Raw genomic sequence first — 15,157 nt, 5'->3', positions numbered from 1 at the left:
GAGAGCCGTCCGGAAAGCCAGAGGCGATTCGTTGGCGCCCCGATGGCGATCGTGGAACAGCTGCCTGCAGTCCGAAGGCGGGCCGTAGACAGCAGACAGAAGCTGCAGCGCCAACTGCAGCATGGCGCGCTTTTCCTTAGGCGCCGAGGTGAGGGTAGCCAGGGCGTCGTTGTCCAGCATCGCCGGCAGCACGCGTAGTGCTTCGTTGTCCGTCCAATTCGCCATCTCCTGATGAGCGAGGAACCGTCTCTTGAAGCCACCCCAGTCCCCGTCCGCGCCCACAAACTCTTTGAGAGGCGGTAGTCGCTGCTGTAATGCGACGTCCGTGGTCGTGTATCGCGCCCCGTCGTTCCCGGCACTCGGTACAGTGTGGGCGGGCCGAGCGCATGGCATCGCCGGTCGCTCCGTTGGCGACGCGCTGGCCGGTGTTGATGATGTTTCGGCTTCTGCTTGGCACTCGGCGGTCACCTGATGCAGGCCGGCCCCGCCCTCTGCTCCCACCGTAGCGATGGCGGGAAATTTGACCGCGAGCCGCGTCGAGGTGGCGGGAAACGGCGCTGCGTGTCGGCCGCCGTCACCCCGTGCAGCCTCTCCAGCCCCCAGCCGCGTGATCTCTTCCAACATGGCGGCCGCCGCGTAGAGCAGCTCCGCCAGGCGGGAGTGAGCCAGCCGAAGTCCCTCGGCCGACGCTCCCCACCCTTCCTGTCGTTGCGGTGCGGGTGTACTCGGCCCCGGCTGCTCGGATCCGACTTCGGCCATCTCTGGTCGAAGAGATGGCCGAGTCGTCCCTCGTGTGTCCATCGTTGAACGATCACTTCTGACCCCAGATGTAGTAAGATGCAGGAGGCTCGGACGACGTAGTTGGAGGCACACTTATTTATTAACACCAACTTATGTACCGAGACAGGGATACACAACACTTGAAGGGGTATCGGCCCCTTCACCCGTCTAACAGGGAGACCCAATGTCTAACCCGGCTAGCCTACGCCCAGGTCCTCCACTACGGAGCTAGGGGAGGCTATCTATCCCAGCCCTGGTCAAGCTGGGATCTCGGTACCCTGAGTCTCCAGACCGGCTCTTATAAGAGCGTCAGTCTGGGCTCTCGGGGCCACGCCACCGGCTTTCCCTGGTCGGTCCTGACAAGAACAGCGAGCCAGGGGAGTTCCGGGGCCTACTCTAGCTGGTCTTCACTCTTTGCTGGTTAAAACTAACACTCGACCCCGAGCCCTCCGGCTCACCACCTTTTATAGCAATCGGCCCCCCGGGGGGGGGGGGGGCCGTGGGGGATGCAGGTGCGGACGTCGGTGTGAGCACCTTCTCTGTGTACGGCCATAACCACGCCCCTTGTGTTTGTTACCCATCCGTGCCCATACACCTTCACAATTACACCTCTACACATGCAAGGCATGATGAGAGTTGAGATTTCCTGCTGTCTGTTAGTACACCCTTTGTGTGTTGTTAAATCTCACAGGCTCTCCACAATTCAAGTCGATGTCAAAAAGTGTCCTTACAGTGGCTTGCAAGAGTGGTACACGTATATATACTCTATTCCACAAGAAAACATGTAAACCAGTAAGTGTAAATTCTGGACACCTCATGACAATTCTTTCTTTGAATTGCCATAGTGTGCCTTCTGTTATTATCCAGTTCAGCATTTGGCTGTGGGTAAAGGGTCATTTAACCATCCAGATGGAATTAGCAGCAAAGTCAACGACTCACAATTGGAAGCTTGCAAGTTCAAATCCTGGTTGGGGGTTGACTAAGCCCACCAGTTGAACAATGCATCCTGCACAAAGTTTCCGTCGTCTGTTACACAGCACAAACATGCTGGGCCAACCGACAGATTTAGCTTCTGCTGTATCCGATCTGCCTCAAGTGGCCTCCAATCTCCGATTTGCCTTGTGACCTCCTCCTCGTTAAGCCCATTATCTCTGGAACCGGACAAGGTAACTTTCGGTTCTCTGTCACAACTGTGGTTGTCTGGAGTTCACTCCCTCCTCTTCTCTCACGGCGTCAGTGTCGACTTTTTGTCAGAATCTGAACACTTATCTCTATCTTTCATTTATTCTCCTGCGCCCCTGAATGTCCTTTTTGCGTTTAATTTGCGTGTGTTATAAATGTAATAATGAATGAATCATCCCTGCAAGGTTTATAAAAACGAGTACCACTTTGTGGAGTCAACACTGGTTGTGCTCTGGATAGACTGACCCACCACCATAGCAATGTGAAATTTCCACCATCGGCTCAAGGCTGTAAGCAAGCAGGAAATGAGCACCACCTCAACGCTCATTCGAGTGGGAAGTGATTAACCGACTTTTCCAAAAGTTAATGGAGGTCTGTATGTGGGGTCGGTAGATCACCGCTTTAACAAAAACATATTAAAAAAGTTGTATTTTACCAGGCAAGGCCCACTGAGCTTATATATCTCTTTTTCAGAAGCGACCTGGCCAAAAACGATAGCTCAACGAAGTGGCTTATCATCACGTGGAAATGTATAGCAGCCAAACACTCTAAACACATCTTCTTGGTTCTTTCGGTAAAGTCACGTAGAAGGGAAGTAATAAAATAATAAAAATAAAACATAATAAAATGAAATAATTCTCACGACGTTTCGGCTACAACGCAAGCAGCCGTCTTCAGGTGAAGAATGAGACACTACCAAGCTAGGAGCTTATATATAAACTGGGTTGGAGGTGGAAGAGCGCCTTAACAAAAAAGAATGTGCATATGAAGAGGAATTTAGCATATTCATGGAAAATGCGTAGGAGGTGGGCGGGGGGGGGGGGGTTTCAAAGGCATATTATGCCCATGCATTATGCAGGATCAACAGCACCAAGGGGGGGTGCAGGGAGTAGCATTAACAAAGGAAAGGAATGTTATTGATATGTAGCTGCAGTTACTAAACAACCACGTAGAAAACTAAAGTATAAACTACATAAAACACTAAAGTATAAACTGCATAGCACCATCAGTATACTTACTATACTCTACAATAAGCTGAGTTACTAACAGCAAGTAATACATTACAATTCTACGTCGTAAAAATTATATAATATGCTTCCATCTAAACTTTATTCTCTTACATCACACGAGCATATACCGTACTATATACTGCCATAGATAAACCCAACATTAAATTATATACTGTATTACTATAAACCACCCTATACCTTATACATTTCAACATAACACTATGTATTATTCTACCCACCCTAATGTGTATCGAAATGGTTTATTACGTCCTTCCAATGATTGCTAAGCCAGAATCCATCTTCTCGGTTAAAATTGTCTCTGTGTTTGTATATGTGGATCGCCTCATGAACGAATCTCTCATGATAGCCAGATGGCTTGCAGAGAACCTCTGTCTTGGAGAAGTCAATGTCATGTGAGCCCACTGAGTTGTAACAGTGATCTGCCACGGCTGAGGTGTTTGTCCTACCGTGTTTCAGGTCAGCTTTATGTTCACGGATGCGGTCCGAGACATGTCGTTTGGTTTCCCCAATGTAACTGCTACCACAGAGGCAACTTAGTTTGTAGACACCAGGGTACTGTATGTCTGGAACCACATCTTTTACAGACGGTACCAGATCACGGATTTTATGTACTGTATTGAATCGGACCTGGATCTTGTGTTTAATCAGGATTTTGGAGATCTTTTTTGTGACCCCAGCAATGTAGGGTAAGGTGATGGTCTTGAAAGGCTCCTCAACAGGATCCTTCTTGATGGTTGGAGTGATGGCTTTGCGGATTGTGTAGTCGGAGTAACCATTAGCCTTAAGAGCTTGGCGTACGTGTTTGAGTTCACTGGAAATGTGTTCATGGTCGGAGATGCATTGGGCTCTATGATATAGAGTCTTGATGAGAGAATTCTTCTGGGATGGATGGTGGTGGGAATCCGGTTTTAGATAAGCATCCGTATGGGTGGTTTTCCTGTAGACAGAGTGGCTCATTGAACCATCAGGTCTCCTTTTGATTAGGACATCCAAAAAGGGTAGCTTGCCATCATTTTCGACTTCCATGGTAAATCTGATGGCTGGGTGTATGGAATTGATGTGGTCGAGAAATTGGTCTAGAGCAGGCCGGCCATGTGGCCGGCCTGCTCTAGACCAAAAATAAACACATGACGTTGATTGTAAATTTGGAGGGAAAAACCTGAGGACCCAGAGAAACATCCACATGACCACGAGGAGAGAGAGAGCATGCAAACTAAACATATATAGCACGCGTTTTCAGGGGTCAGGATCTAACCCACGACTTCTTGTAGCTTACCTGCCCCACCATGGTCTCCCAGCAGGGCCCACGCGGAATGTCCATGGGATCCATGGGTATGAGCGGGGGCATCGTGGCGTTCTCTGCCAGCGTGCCGTTTAGCACCACGGGGTAGAATGGGTGCAAGATGAATTGCATTTGAGTCGAATTTCGAAGCTTGCTTTCCTCCACCAGCTGCTCGCAGAGGGAGAAAGACGCAATCGGTGAATTACTACACGTGGAATGTGCATCAGGGAGCTGGTAATGGAGTGTGTTGCACGTGCCACACATTCACATTTAGATCTGCAGGAAAGTGTGGAATCTGTCATCATCTTCATTCAACTGTCCCTGAACCATAGTGGTCATTGAGAGGGGGGTTCCACTGATGCCTCCTCGGCTGTCAATTCTCATATTTGCCAGTCGCCTGCAATCTATGTCAGGTGTTGAGCTGGCTTGTCAGTCCACGTTCCCACATTTGTCGTCCATTGATAGTGGGTTGTGTCCTCTCATTCTTTTCCCTTCTACCATGCCCTGTAAGAATGTGTTGGATAGACACCCCCTTTCGTGCCACGTGTTCAAATCATGGGAATTTCCTTTTCTTCGCGGTTGTGAACAGTGGTCTGTATTCTGTCACCGTTCCCAAGATTACAGCCACAGTGGATTTGTTTTTGCGTGGAATTCCATTCTAGTTCGATGTTTTTTTGGCGATACTACGTCATGTTGTACAATCCAAGGTCCACAATAAACATACCATCCGTTTAGCAAAATATTCATACCATAATTATTGTTTCTTATAAAAAAAATTCTAAACTATTTAATTTCCTGGCAAAATAATTATGAAATAATGATTAACTTGCATTATGATTAAAGTAAAAAAAAAGTTGATACCCATTAAATGAGCGCTTTGACGTCATAGGGATGATATGATGTCATAATTTTGTGACAGAGTGTACAATATAAGCATTACAGTGTACAATTGCAATGATTAGTCGACTATTGGCAGGCTAATTTTAGGTTAACTTACGTTAAATCACTAAAGATCAAAGTACAAAAACAAGACGATAAAAAAGTGCGAAATACAACGACAAACTTACGGAGAACTTATCGTGCAATAATCATTGTATTGTGAGATGTAACATTTGTATCATGAAATGTTACATTTCGGCGATCGTTCACCGAGGCTGCGTTTGTGTCACATTCATATCAATCAGCAAAGTGCTGCGCATGATGGCTTTGTTTGTTGTGTAAGTTCGTTGCTGGACCACGAGGGCTTCCATCTGTCTGGGTTACACTTGGACAGTCTGGTAAATGGGAATCTGTGTTTGTATGGCAGGAACTGATTTGTGCAGAAATGTGGTGCCATTTAATCTAATTGTATTGCAGGAGACTGCACCGTTGTGATAGACCTTGGCTGACTGTGAAATACATCCGGATTTGTTCTATAGTGCAAAAAGTGGCAACCCCATGTGCCAAGCCCTTACCTTGTTGTTGATTTCGTCCATGAGGGCGATGATGAAAGTGTACAGGTTGCCCATGAAGAGAGCGAAGATGCGGGCAAGTTGCCACCGCAGGGCTATACGGGGGTGGTAGTTTTCCAACTCCCCGATCATGTCAAAGAGCGCCGGGCAAAACATGCTCAAGAGCGACATGACCACGTTCACCTGCCCAACATTGGTACACATCACCACCGACTCAACAAGCCAGAATAACAGCCATCGTAATAAAAATATATATACGTATAACATTTGCATATTCAGGGCACTTGCTTAATTGCCTAAGAAACCCAAAGCGCCTGACGTCACATCTTATCTCAACGATTCAAAAGGGGACCCCAATAGTGGCAGCCGTCCCTGTGCGGCACGAGGTGACTCAGCATCGGCCTGCATAAACCATCACGCAAACTCTGGTCATGCTTGGAGTAGCTGTTGGCTAACCATCAAACAAAGAAGGTTACTACGTCGCGCACTTTCAGATGCGCTTCTGCGGATGTCTGGAACGCTCTTCCTTCCGATATAATGAAGCCACTTGAGCTATGCACTTTTAAATAATTATCTAGATTGAAATCTCATTTCTTTAGAACTGCTTTTTGTGTTTATTTTGTTGTTCTTCACTCGCATATTCGATTCGCACAGTTGACTACGTACGGTGTGAAAGAAGTTCAACATACATACAAGTCACGGAATCTTTATCATCCACTGTACAATAGGTGACACCAATTCCATGGTTAATACATTCGCAGTATTAATCAGGGTAGCCTGCCAGAGTTTGATAGCATCGGCTGAATGAGAAATATGCCTGGGTTTCGTCTGTAGAAAAGGTGGCAGAACTAAATTCCCCTGATATGCAATAATTCTAATATCACTAATAATTCTAATATCACTGCATTCTCTCTGAATGTTGGTAATTTCCAATGAATCCTAAAAATCCTAAACATGCCAGGTTAGTGTAAGTTGAGCTCACAAATAACGTCATCACATCTATCCCTCTATTTAAGGAACGGAACAAGAGGGTTTCTCCACAAATCTGGCTGTCGCCTGATGAAGCTAGTTGTTATTACTGGTGAAACGTCGTACTCAGGTTGTAAATGTTGTGGATTTGCTCACAAACACACCGGTGTGCTGTACTCGTGACGAAGTGCCATGTTTTATTTACGTGACAAATCTTACTAATTGGCTGTGTCGGGTGGTGGCGGGTTTAACGACATATTTATATTTACGCGATCTAACCCCAAAAAAACCCTATATTACTCGTGTAATTTGTTTAACCAGGTGAGAACTCAAAAGCACGTGACGACTTCACGTTCACGAACTAATAAGTGATCCATCAATCCCATCGTGTCTACCAACAGAGGCTATTGAGGTATCTCTTCTTGTAAAGTAAAATAAGGGTACAAAGTAGAGTTTCCACCTTTTACGCAGACTAAACCCGGACATACTTCTCAACCTATAGAAACTGTGCGATATACCGCAATAAAGTTCAACACGATACTGGTTCCGGACTTTGGTACAAATCTATTTTTGCCACCTAAGCACAGATGCAAATTCCCGGACTGCACAGAGGCATATCTAGAAATATCCAAAGGCAAGAGTGGCCCCAACATTTCAAGCTTTTTTATAGGGCTCTACATTATGCATAAAATAAAAGCATTTAATGAAATTTTTCTCGCAATTATAAATAAAAGTACTTTTCAGGGTCTGAAGGAGGAGGCATTGCCCCCATCACTTCCCCCCGCCAGTTCCACCACTAAGAATGTCGGAACCAAACCCAGAAAGATAACAACGGTTATGAATGTACAATATTAGAATGATGCTGCTGATGACGATGAGCTGATGTGTGCTCACTTCATTGCGCTCCCACCACCCGTAGTTGTCCCATCCATTGCGTGAGAACGTTTGTGCTCGCTTGACGACGTAGTAGATCAGGTAGCCGCTGCCCGCAAGTGACCAGGCGATGAGGAAGTTGGCCAGTACTCGCAGGAAGCGCTGGAGATGGACATTCTCTTCCTTGCGGTTCTCCTGCTCTTCCACTATCGATTCCTGCATGCGCACAAAGACAAATCTGCATAACACCTACATAGTGGCAAAGATAGAAAACAAGAACCGACAGTGTGGCCTACACAGCTTGTTGCACAAGTGCTGTTTGCGAACACCAGGTTAATGCCAGAACACAGCACAGGAGGGTGTAAGTGTCCTCCGCACCCAAGTGCTGATGTTTACTTGGGCATCCGGTGGAAATCTGACCAAGGAATTTGACCAAGGGCGCTATGGTGGCAAGATCTTAATTATCTCGCCTGGTATACAGGAGGCCGTGAGTTCAACCCCGACCCTGACTCCTGTATATTTGGAGTTTGCGTGTCTCTCTCCCTGTAGTCGCGTGGACTTTTCTCCGGGTGCTCCGGTTTTTCCCTCCACATTTAGAAACATGTGTTTAGAGTTTACACCATTGGAACCTCATTTGTCAGTAAACAATATGATAATTGTTTTTTTACCCTTCTATCTGGCAACAAAACTTACACCTTTTTTACAAGGAGTCATGTTTGCATAGACCAGGCATGTCGAAAGTCCGGCCCGCGGGGCAATCACGGCCCGCGGGGCAATCACGGCCCGCGGTCAGATTTCATACGACCCGCAGCTTCGGTCTTATAATGTGTTATTTATGGATTGCTATCTCTGTCAGAATAAATAAATCATATAACTTCCTCCTTCCGCCACACGGTGGCAGCACCATTCTAATGCCGTCTGGCTTTGCATACGTGCCACGAATCCTTCTCGAATTATTTCTGCCATGGCGACTGCAAAAAAAAAAGAGAAAAGTTGACAGTGAGGGCCGCCGCTTTCAGGAGCGGTGGGAATTACAATACTTCTTCACTGGAAATCGAGGCAATTGTGTTTGTCTAATTTGTAAAGAGACGGATGCCTTGTTTAAGGATTTCAACATAAAGAGACACTACAAAACTAAACATGCTACAACATACGACAAGCTAACAGGGAGTGACCACGCTGAAAAAGTTAAGCAACTCCGTGCTGCTCTGGCATCGCAACAGCGATTCTTCACGCGGGCCTGTGAGTCAAAGGAAAACATCACCAAAGCCAGCTACGAAGTGGCCATGTTAATAGCTAAACATGGCAAACCTTTTACTGAAGGTGCATTTATCAAAGACTGTGTCATGAAAATGGTGGAGAACATTTTCCCCGAGAAGAAGCAAGAATTTATGAATGTTTGCCTGGCACGCAACACTGTGGCACGGAGAGTTGAGGACATATCGTCAGATATTCAGAGACAACTGGGGGACAGGGGAGTGGCTTTTGATTATTTCTCATCAGCCTGCGATGAAAGCACCGATGCATCTGACACTGCACAACTAGTTATTTTTTTAAGAGGCGTTGATGACAACATGAACGTGACAGAGGAGCTGCTTGACCTCAAAAGCCTTAATGGGCAAACCAGAGGAACAGATTTTTTCGTTTCTGTTTGTGAAGCTGTTGATGATATGAAACTACCATGGAGTAAAGTTTCTGGGATCATTACCGATGGTGCACCTGCCATGGCTGGTGAGCGAAGTGGATTGTCCACACTGATCTGCAATAAAGTCAGCGAAGAAGCAGGTAACGCTTTTAAACTTCACTGTATCGTTCACCAGCAGGCTCTCTGCGCCAAACATCTCAAATATGACGACAGTTTCAGCAGTTCTTGCGTGACATCCAGGCTGAATACGGTGACGTAATATATCACAACAATGTGAGGTGGCTAAGTTGGGGGTCCGCACTGCAGCGATTTTTCTCTCAAAGAGGAAATTGGACATTTTTTGGGTGAGAAGGAACAACCAATGGAAGAACTGTCCGATCCTGTATTGTTGTCAAATCTGGCTTTTTTGGTTGACATAACGAAGCATCTGAATGCGCTGAATGTTAATCTTCAAGGAAAATATGCAGTGGTGAGCCAGCTATATGCTCACATCAAGGCCTTTGGAACCAAACTGAAACTTTTCCAAAGACACTTGTCCCAAACAGAGCCCTGCACCGCGCACTTCCCAGCTTTGAAAGAGGTCATTGACAGTTTCCCACAGGACAACATCGGTGTGCAAATGAAGAGTTATGCAACAGCTATGGCATCTCTTTCTGTGGAATTTAACAAACGCTTTCGGGACTTTGCAGTTATTGAAAAGGACATGTTGCTTTTCTCTTCTCCCTTCTCCGTGGACCCTGATGATGCTCCTCCACAGCTGCAGCTGGAGCTCATTGAGCTGCAGTGTGACGAAGAGTGCCGCGGAAAACACCAGCAGTGTTATCTTGTTGACTTTTACCGGCAGCTGGACAAAAGCAGGTTTCCAGAAATGCGGTCATTCGCTAAGAAAATGCTGAGCTTATTCGGCTCCACATATTTGTGTGAGCAAACATTCTCAGTCATGAACTTAAATAAGAACCGATTGAGGTCAAGGATGAGTGACTCCCACTTTCGTGGCATTTTACGCATCTCAACCACTGCCCTCAAGCCAGACCTGGTCTCTTTACTGAAATCTATATCTCAGTATCATCCTTCTCATTAGTATCAGCAAGTTATCTATTCCTTGATACATCTGAAATTGAGTGTTTTGAACGGTAACATCTGTCACTATTAACAGTGAAAAGCCTAAAGCACACTAATGCACTTGGACTTATGGCACTTGTTTTATTAAACTCTTGAATAAGATTTGGTTATAACTGTTGATGTTATGTACCTGTAGATGCGACACAAACTATTGCTTTCTGAAAGATCTTGTAAAAGGCAAGGGCAAAATTCACTCATTTAAAAGTTTAATGATAACAGACCACTTTGCATTACTTATAACTCCTGTTTAAAATGTTCATGAGGTAAAGATATTTAACTCATGGAAATGTAAGGTATTCTATACAGTTTGTTCAATGTTATCTAACTGAATGAAAGGCAGAATTGTGTTTTTAGAGTTGTTCACGTCTGCCTGAGTGACTTATATTTGGTTACATTGTCATTTGAAAAATAAAGGTAATTGTGACAATGAAAATTGTTTTATAACAGTGTGTGTTTTCACGTAACTTTTGTGGTAAAAAAATGTCGGAAGGAACTATTGGCCCCTGGGCATCTTCACTTTATCAAATTTGGCCCTCTTTGCAAAAAGTTTGGACACCCCTGGCATAGACCAATAAACCACAATACCTGCAGTCATAATGCAAACAAAAAACATAAAACATAACTCTGATAATGTATGCACTGTCCTTGAAGGACCAATCAACTTCAAGGACAGTGCAGACATTATCAGAGTTATGTTTTTTGTTTGCATTATGACTGCAGGTATTGTGGTTTATGCAAACATGACTCCTTGTAAAAAAAGGTGTCAGTTTTGTTGCCAGATAGAAGGGTTAAAAAACAATTATCATATTTTTTACTGGCAAATGAGGTTCCAATGGTGTAAATGCTTACTCGACCTCTCATACTCTGATGGTGCATTGTCTTTGAGTTGTGTGCCTTTTGGCGTCATCTGGTCCAACCCATGTGAGACTAGGCTCTAAGGAAAGCTGTCTCGGGTGTGGACCAATCAACTTCAAGGACAGTGCACACATTATCAGAGTTATGTTTTTTGTTTGCATTATGACTGCAGGTATTGTGGTCTATGCAAACATGACTCCTTGTAAAAAGGTGTCAGTTTTGTTGCCAGATAGAAGGGTAAAAAAACTATTATCATGATAAGCCACTTCATTTGTGCTATCATTTGTGGTCAGGTTGCTTCTGAAAAAAAGCTATATAGCTCATTGGGCCTTACCTGGTAAAATAAAATAAAAAAATTGAATTTAGTTTAAACGTTTCTGTTTTCTGAGCCTATCGCATGATGCAGCCGAGGAAATCTCGGAAAGAGCCATTCATTAGGATAAACTACAGGTGAACCTATACGGTAGTTCCAATTCTTACAAGTGTACAGAACAGAAGGCATATTTACGACCGTACAATTTCTTGTGCTGGTTTGTGCAAAAGACACATACGTAAAACTAAAAAAAAATATGGGAGAAAGACAAGGATGGAGATCACCAGTGCTGCCTAATTGGCCGAAATATTTTTTCTTTTAACATTGAAATAAATTGTATAAGAAAATCACCATCTGGCAATGAGGGGGTGCAATGTCGCCACTAGCAGATTAACATCGTAGGCGGACGGCATGCAAGGCCACGATTCACCGATCGCGTCAGTCCCACCACGCGCTCTGCTAGCCTGCGCACGCTCGCACGCTTCTTGGGCATTGTTTGAATAAATTAAGTTGCACAGGTTCCACCAATTGCATCAGTCCACAAGAGTGCTATCGCTACGTACCCGAAACACTGTGGTGGTGGACGCAATCTTGCTGTCGGCGGTCTCCGGGTTTCCGATTAGGTAGTCCCAGCTGGTGAACATCTTCCAGCTGAAGTTGAAGTTATCGTCGCCCTCTCCGCCCTGGCTTTCATGGACATTGCGCGCCATCCTGAAGCACGGCACACACCGCGCATCGTGGGCAGGAGCACAGCCACCCAACAGCACGCGAATCAACTTAAGAACATACGCGTACACGTCACGTGTGTAGTGATTACAGTGGCATGCAATCGCACGGCAGTGACACACGTACGGTGAGTCCTCACTTAATGCGTGTTCACGTAACGCGTTTTCGCGATAACGTACCTCTTCCATTCGGGAAACACTTTGCTCATAACGCAGAACATGCCCTGTCATAACGCGGAACGCACCCGTTGTGACCCCGTTTCTGAGCTGTCGACGACAAACTATTTTCTTGAGCTGTGTGACTGAGCGGTACGATATTGCACGTGGAGTGATACAGTAACACGGCGGCGTACCCTCATTTATTTGTCCTGCCATCTCGCTTTGTGTGCATACACCGTCGTATCTCGCCAAACTTTATCGTTACATTATTTTGGGGGAAATAATTTTCCTTTAACACGGAACTTTTCAGGAAATGTATCTACCCCGCTCAACGAGGACTTACTGTACAGCACTGCGATTACAGAAATGCACCTGCAGAATGGTGCACTGTACAGTGAGTAAAGATGCACAAACGTGGAATCGCTACAAGGGTGGCCACCATGCAATGCAAATGTTTGGTAGATATTTGTACCCCCAGATATTTGTACCCCCAGTTTTCTATCATGAACCGCCACATACTTAAGGACCTGGATAAGGAAGCTCATTCATGGGGGAGCTGAGCTTCTGTTAACACCTGATGATCTGTATGTAATTGCCCATGAAACAATCTTAATTTACGACCCCTCTCTTTGTGCCGATTTGTGTCCTCTCTCTCTGTGTGCCGTTGTGATGTCTGTCTGCTTGTATGTCTGTCTATAGTTTTCTAGTTAGATTTTTGTTGCTATTTCTTTTATACCTGATGATGATTGCTTGTGTTGCAATCGAAACGTCGTAATATGTTATTTTAATTTATTATTTTATTTTTAGACGTGACTTAACCGAAAAGAACCAAAGAATAATGCCCATGAAACGTCGTTAAAAATTGTAAAAATGTTGCCTGCTGTTCAACAATCTGGAGATTTCCTGAAATTTATATATTTGCCCACATGACAACTTGATTTGATTGGCTGTCAGGTGACCGAGGGTATAACTTTAAATTGGTATTATACCGACATGATCTAACTCAAAAGTAAATAATTACGACACATTAATGGAGTTGGCCAAACATCCCAATATAGGACCATAGAGTTTGGGCAATTGTTGGCACCGGTTCTGGCTGTTTTCCAGCTTGTATGTGGTTCCCATGCCTTTGAATCTCCCTCTCTCTAAGAGTGCATGAAAACTGCGTATTACTAATGATAAATAAATATATGTACGATTATTACTTGCACTTGTTGGCTACATATTCCGTATCATTTCACTCCAAAGTGAAGGATTCTTCTGTGTAGAGCACTGACACTGATGGGCTGGCGATGCCAGGGTGTTGTCGGCGCATTTCGGGGGTGGCTCTCGGCGGCTCTTACGTGCGAATGAGCACCATGAAGCTGTAGGCGAAGCAGCCGAGCCCCACTAAGAAGTACGCGAGCGGCAGGCGGTACTTGAGCCAGCCCACTTGGCGCTGGTTGTCGTAGTAACCGCAGAACAGCACCGAGTACTGCGCTAGACCCTGCGAAACGGACGCGTCGTATCATTAATTGCGGGAACCGATTTACACACCCGGTCATGAATTTACACCGAGTGTAGAGAAATTCACTCAACACTCCGGGATTCATCTGGTGCGAGTGTACGCACCTGGTGTTTAACAACAACAACCGCGCTCGTAAACATTGATCCAAGCGACCACACATACACACACGCCCAGAACAGAGAACAACACCCCACACAAAGCAGAACACACGGGCTTGCAATATATCAGAATGCACTAGGTGCACACACAAAACAAATATTACTGTGAGATTTAATTAATGTAATTGTGGTGTCTGACAAATTGAATTGTTGATTGTAACTTCAAATTTACACACGTAACAAAACATAGCGTACATCAGGGCCGGGCGACGTGGGTGCTGGGATAGACCCTGCACCACCAAGTGTAATTTTGGCTCAACCCAGGCCACTCTCCTGGGTGGTGAACCACCGTTATGGTTGCCCACACAACCCAGCCTTCCTGCCCCCCCCCCCACTACCGATCCGAGAGAAGCTGCAGCCGGGCCTCACTGCACAAGGCATGTGAAATTATGGTGATCTAAAAAGGAAAACTCCGCTTGGGCCAGACACGGGAAAATGGAAAACAAAAAGAGCAACTATCTTTAAAACTAAACTACTTTTTATTTTATCATGTAAGGCACTCTGAGCTATGTAGCTCGTTTTCAGCAGCGACCCGGCCAAAAATGATTGCTCAACGAAGTAGCTAATTGTGTGGACATTTATAGCAGACACATACTCTCAATGCATGTTGATTCTAAATGTGGAGGAAAAAACACTCTAGGACAAGGCGAGAGAAAATTATGATGGGGCCCCGCACCCACAGGGACACGTTAGCGGTTAGCCCATCGGAGCCCTAGCAATATTCCACAGTGACCGCACAAACTTCCAATAAAATAACCGGCACAATAGTATGGCACAATTATGTGCATGTAAACCATGCACCATGCGCCCTTAACAACAACAGCCGAATTCAGAGATTGTCCACTAATTGACTATTAAAACCAACGAGATCTCACTCACTTGCTGCACAGGTTAACCAGTACAGACACGGGCATGACACACACACACACGACACTCCAAAATTCACATACCATAAAATTCCACAGGGTGGCAAAGTTCATGGCGGTTGCAGAGTCGTTTCGGGGAACGGCCTTGCGTGGCATGCTGCCATAAGGTCGGCCCATCAATGCCTACATGCACCAAACAGAGTACATACACGCATGATGAGACTGAATGTTGAAACCGG

At 45.4% G+C, this 15,157-nt stretch overlaps 1 protein-coding gene across 1 annotated transcript in view; it reads right to left on the bottom strand.

Moving 5' to 3' along the window:
- The window catches only part of LOC144938121 (transmembrane channel-like protein 1), a 91,780-nt gene that overhangs the window by 42,776 nt on the left and 33,847 nt on the right, over positions 1-15,157 (bottom strand). Inside the window, exons 8-13 of the mRNA XM_078865828.1 lie at positions 15,003-15,101; positions 13,731-13,873; positions 12,067-12,214; positions 7,590-7,784; positions 5,730-5,909; positions 4,270-4,443 (exon numbers count right to left, since the gene is read on the bottom strand). Coding sequence (XP_078721954.1) covers positions 4,270-4,443; positions 5,730-5,909; positions 7,590-7,784; positions 12,067-12,214; positions 13,731-13,873; positions 15,003-15,101 — 939 coding nt within the window. The remainder of the gene's footprint in view (positions 1-4,269; positions 4,444-5,729; positions 5,910-7,589; positions 7,785-12,066; positions 12,215-13,730; positions 13,874-15,002; positions 15,102-15,157) is intronic.

Source organism: Lampetra fluviatilis, chromosome 21 (genome assembly GCF_964198595.1).
Source record: "Lampetra fluviatilis chromosome 21, kcLamFluv1.1, whole genome shotgun sequence".
In the NCBI taxonomy this organism is placed as follows: domain Eukaryota; kingdom Metazoa; phylum Chordata; class Hyperoartia; order Petromyzontiformes; family Petromyzontidae; genus Lampetra; species Lampetra fluviatilis.
The sequence above is the reverse complement of the archived record's forward strand: the minus strand, read 5'-3'. Positions and strand labels throughout refer to the sequence as shown.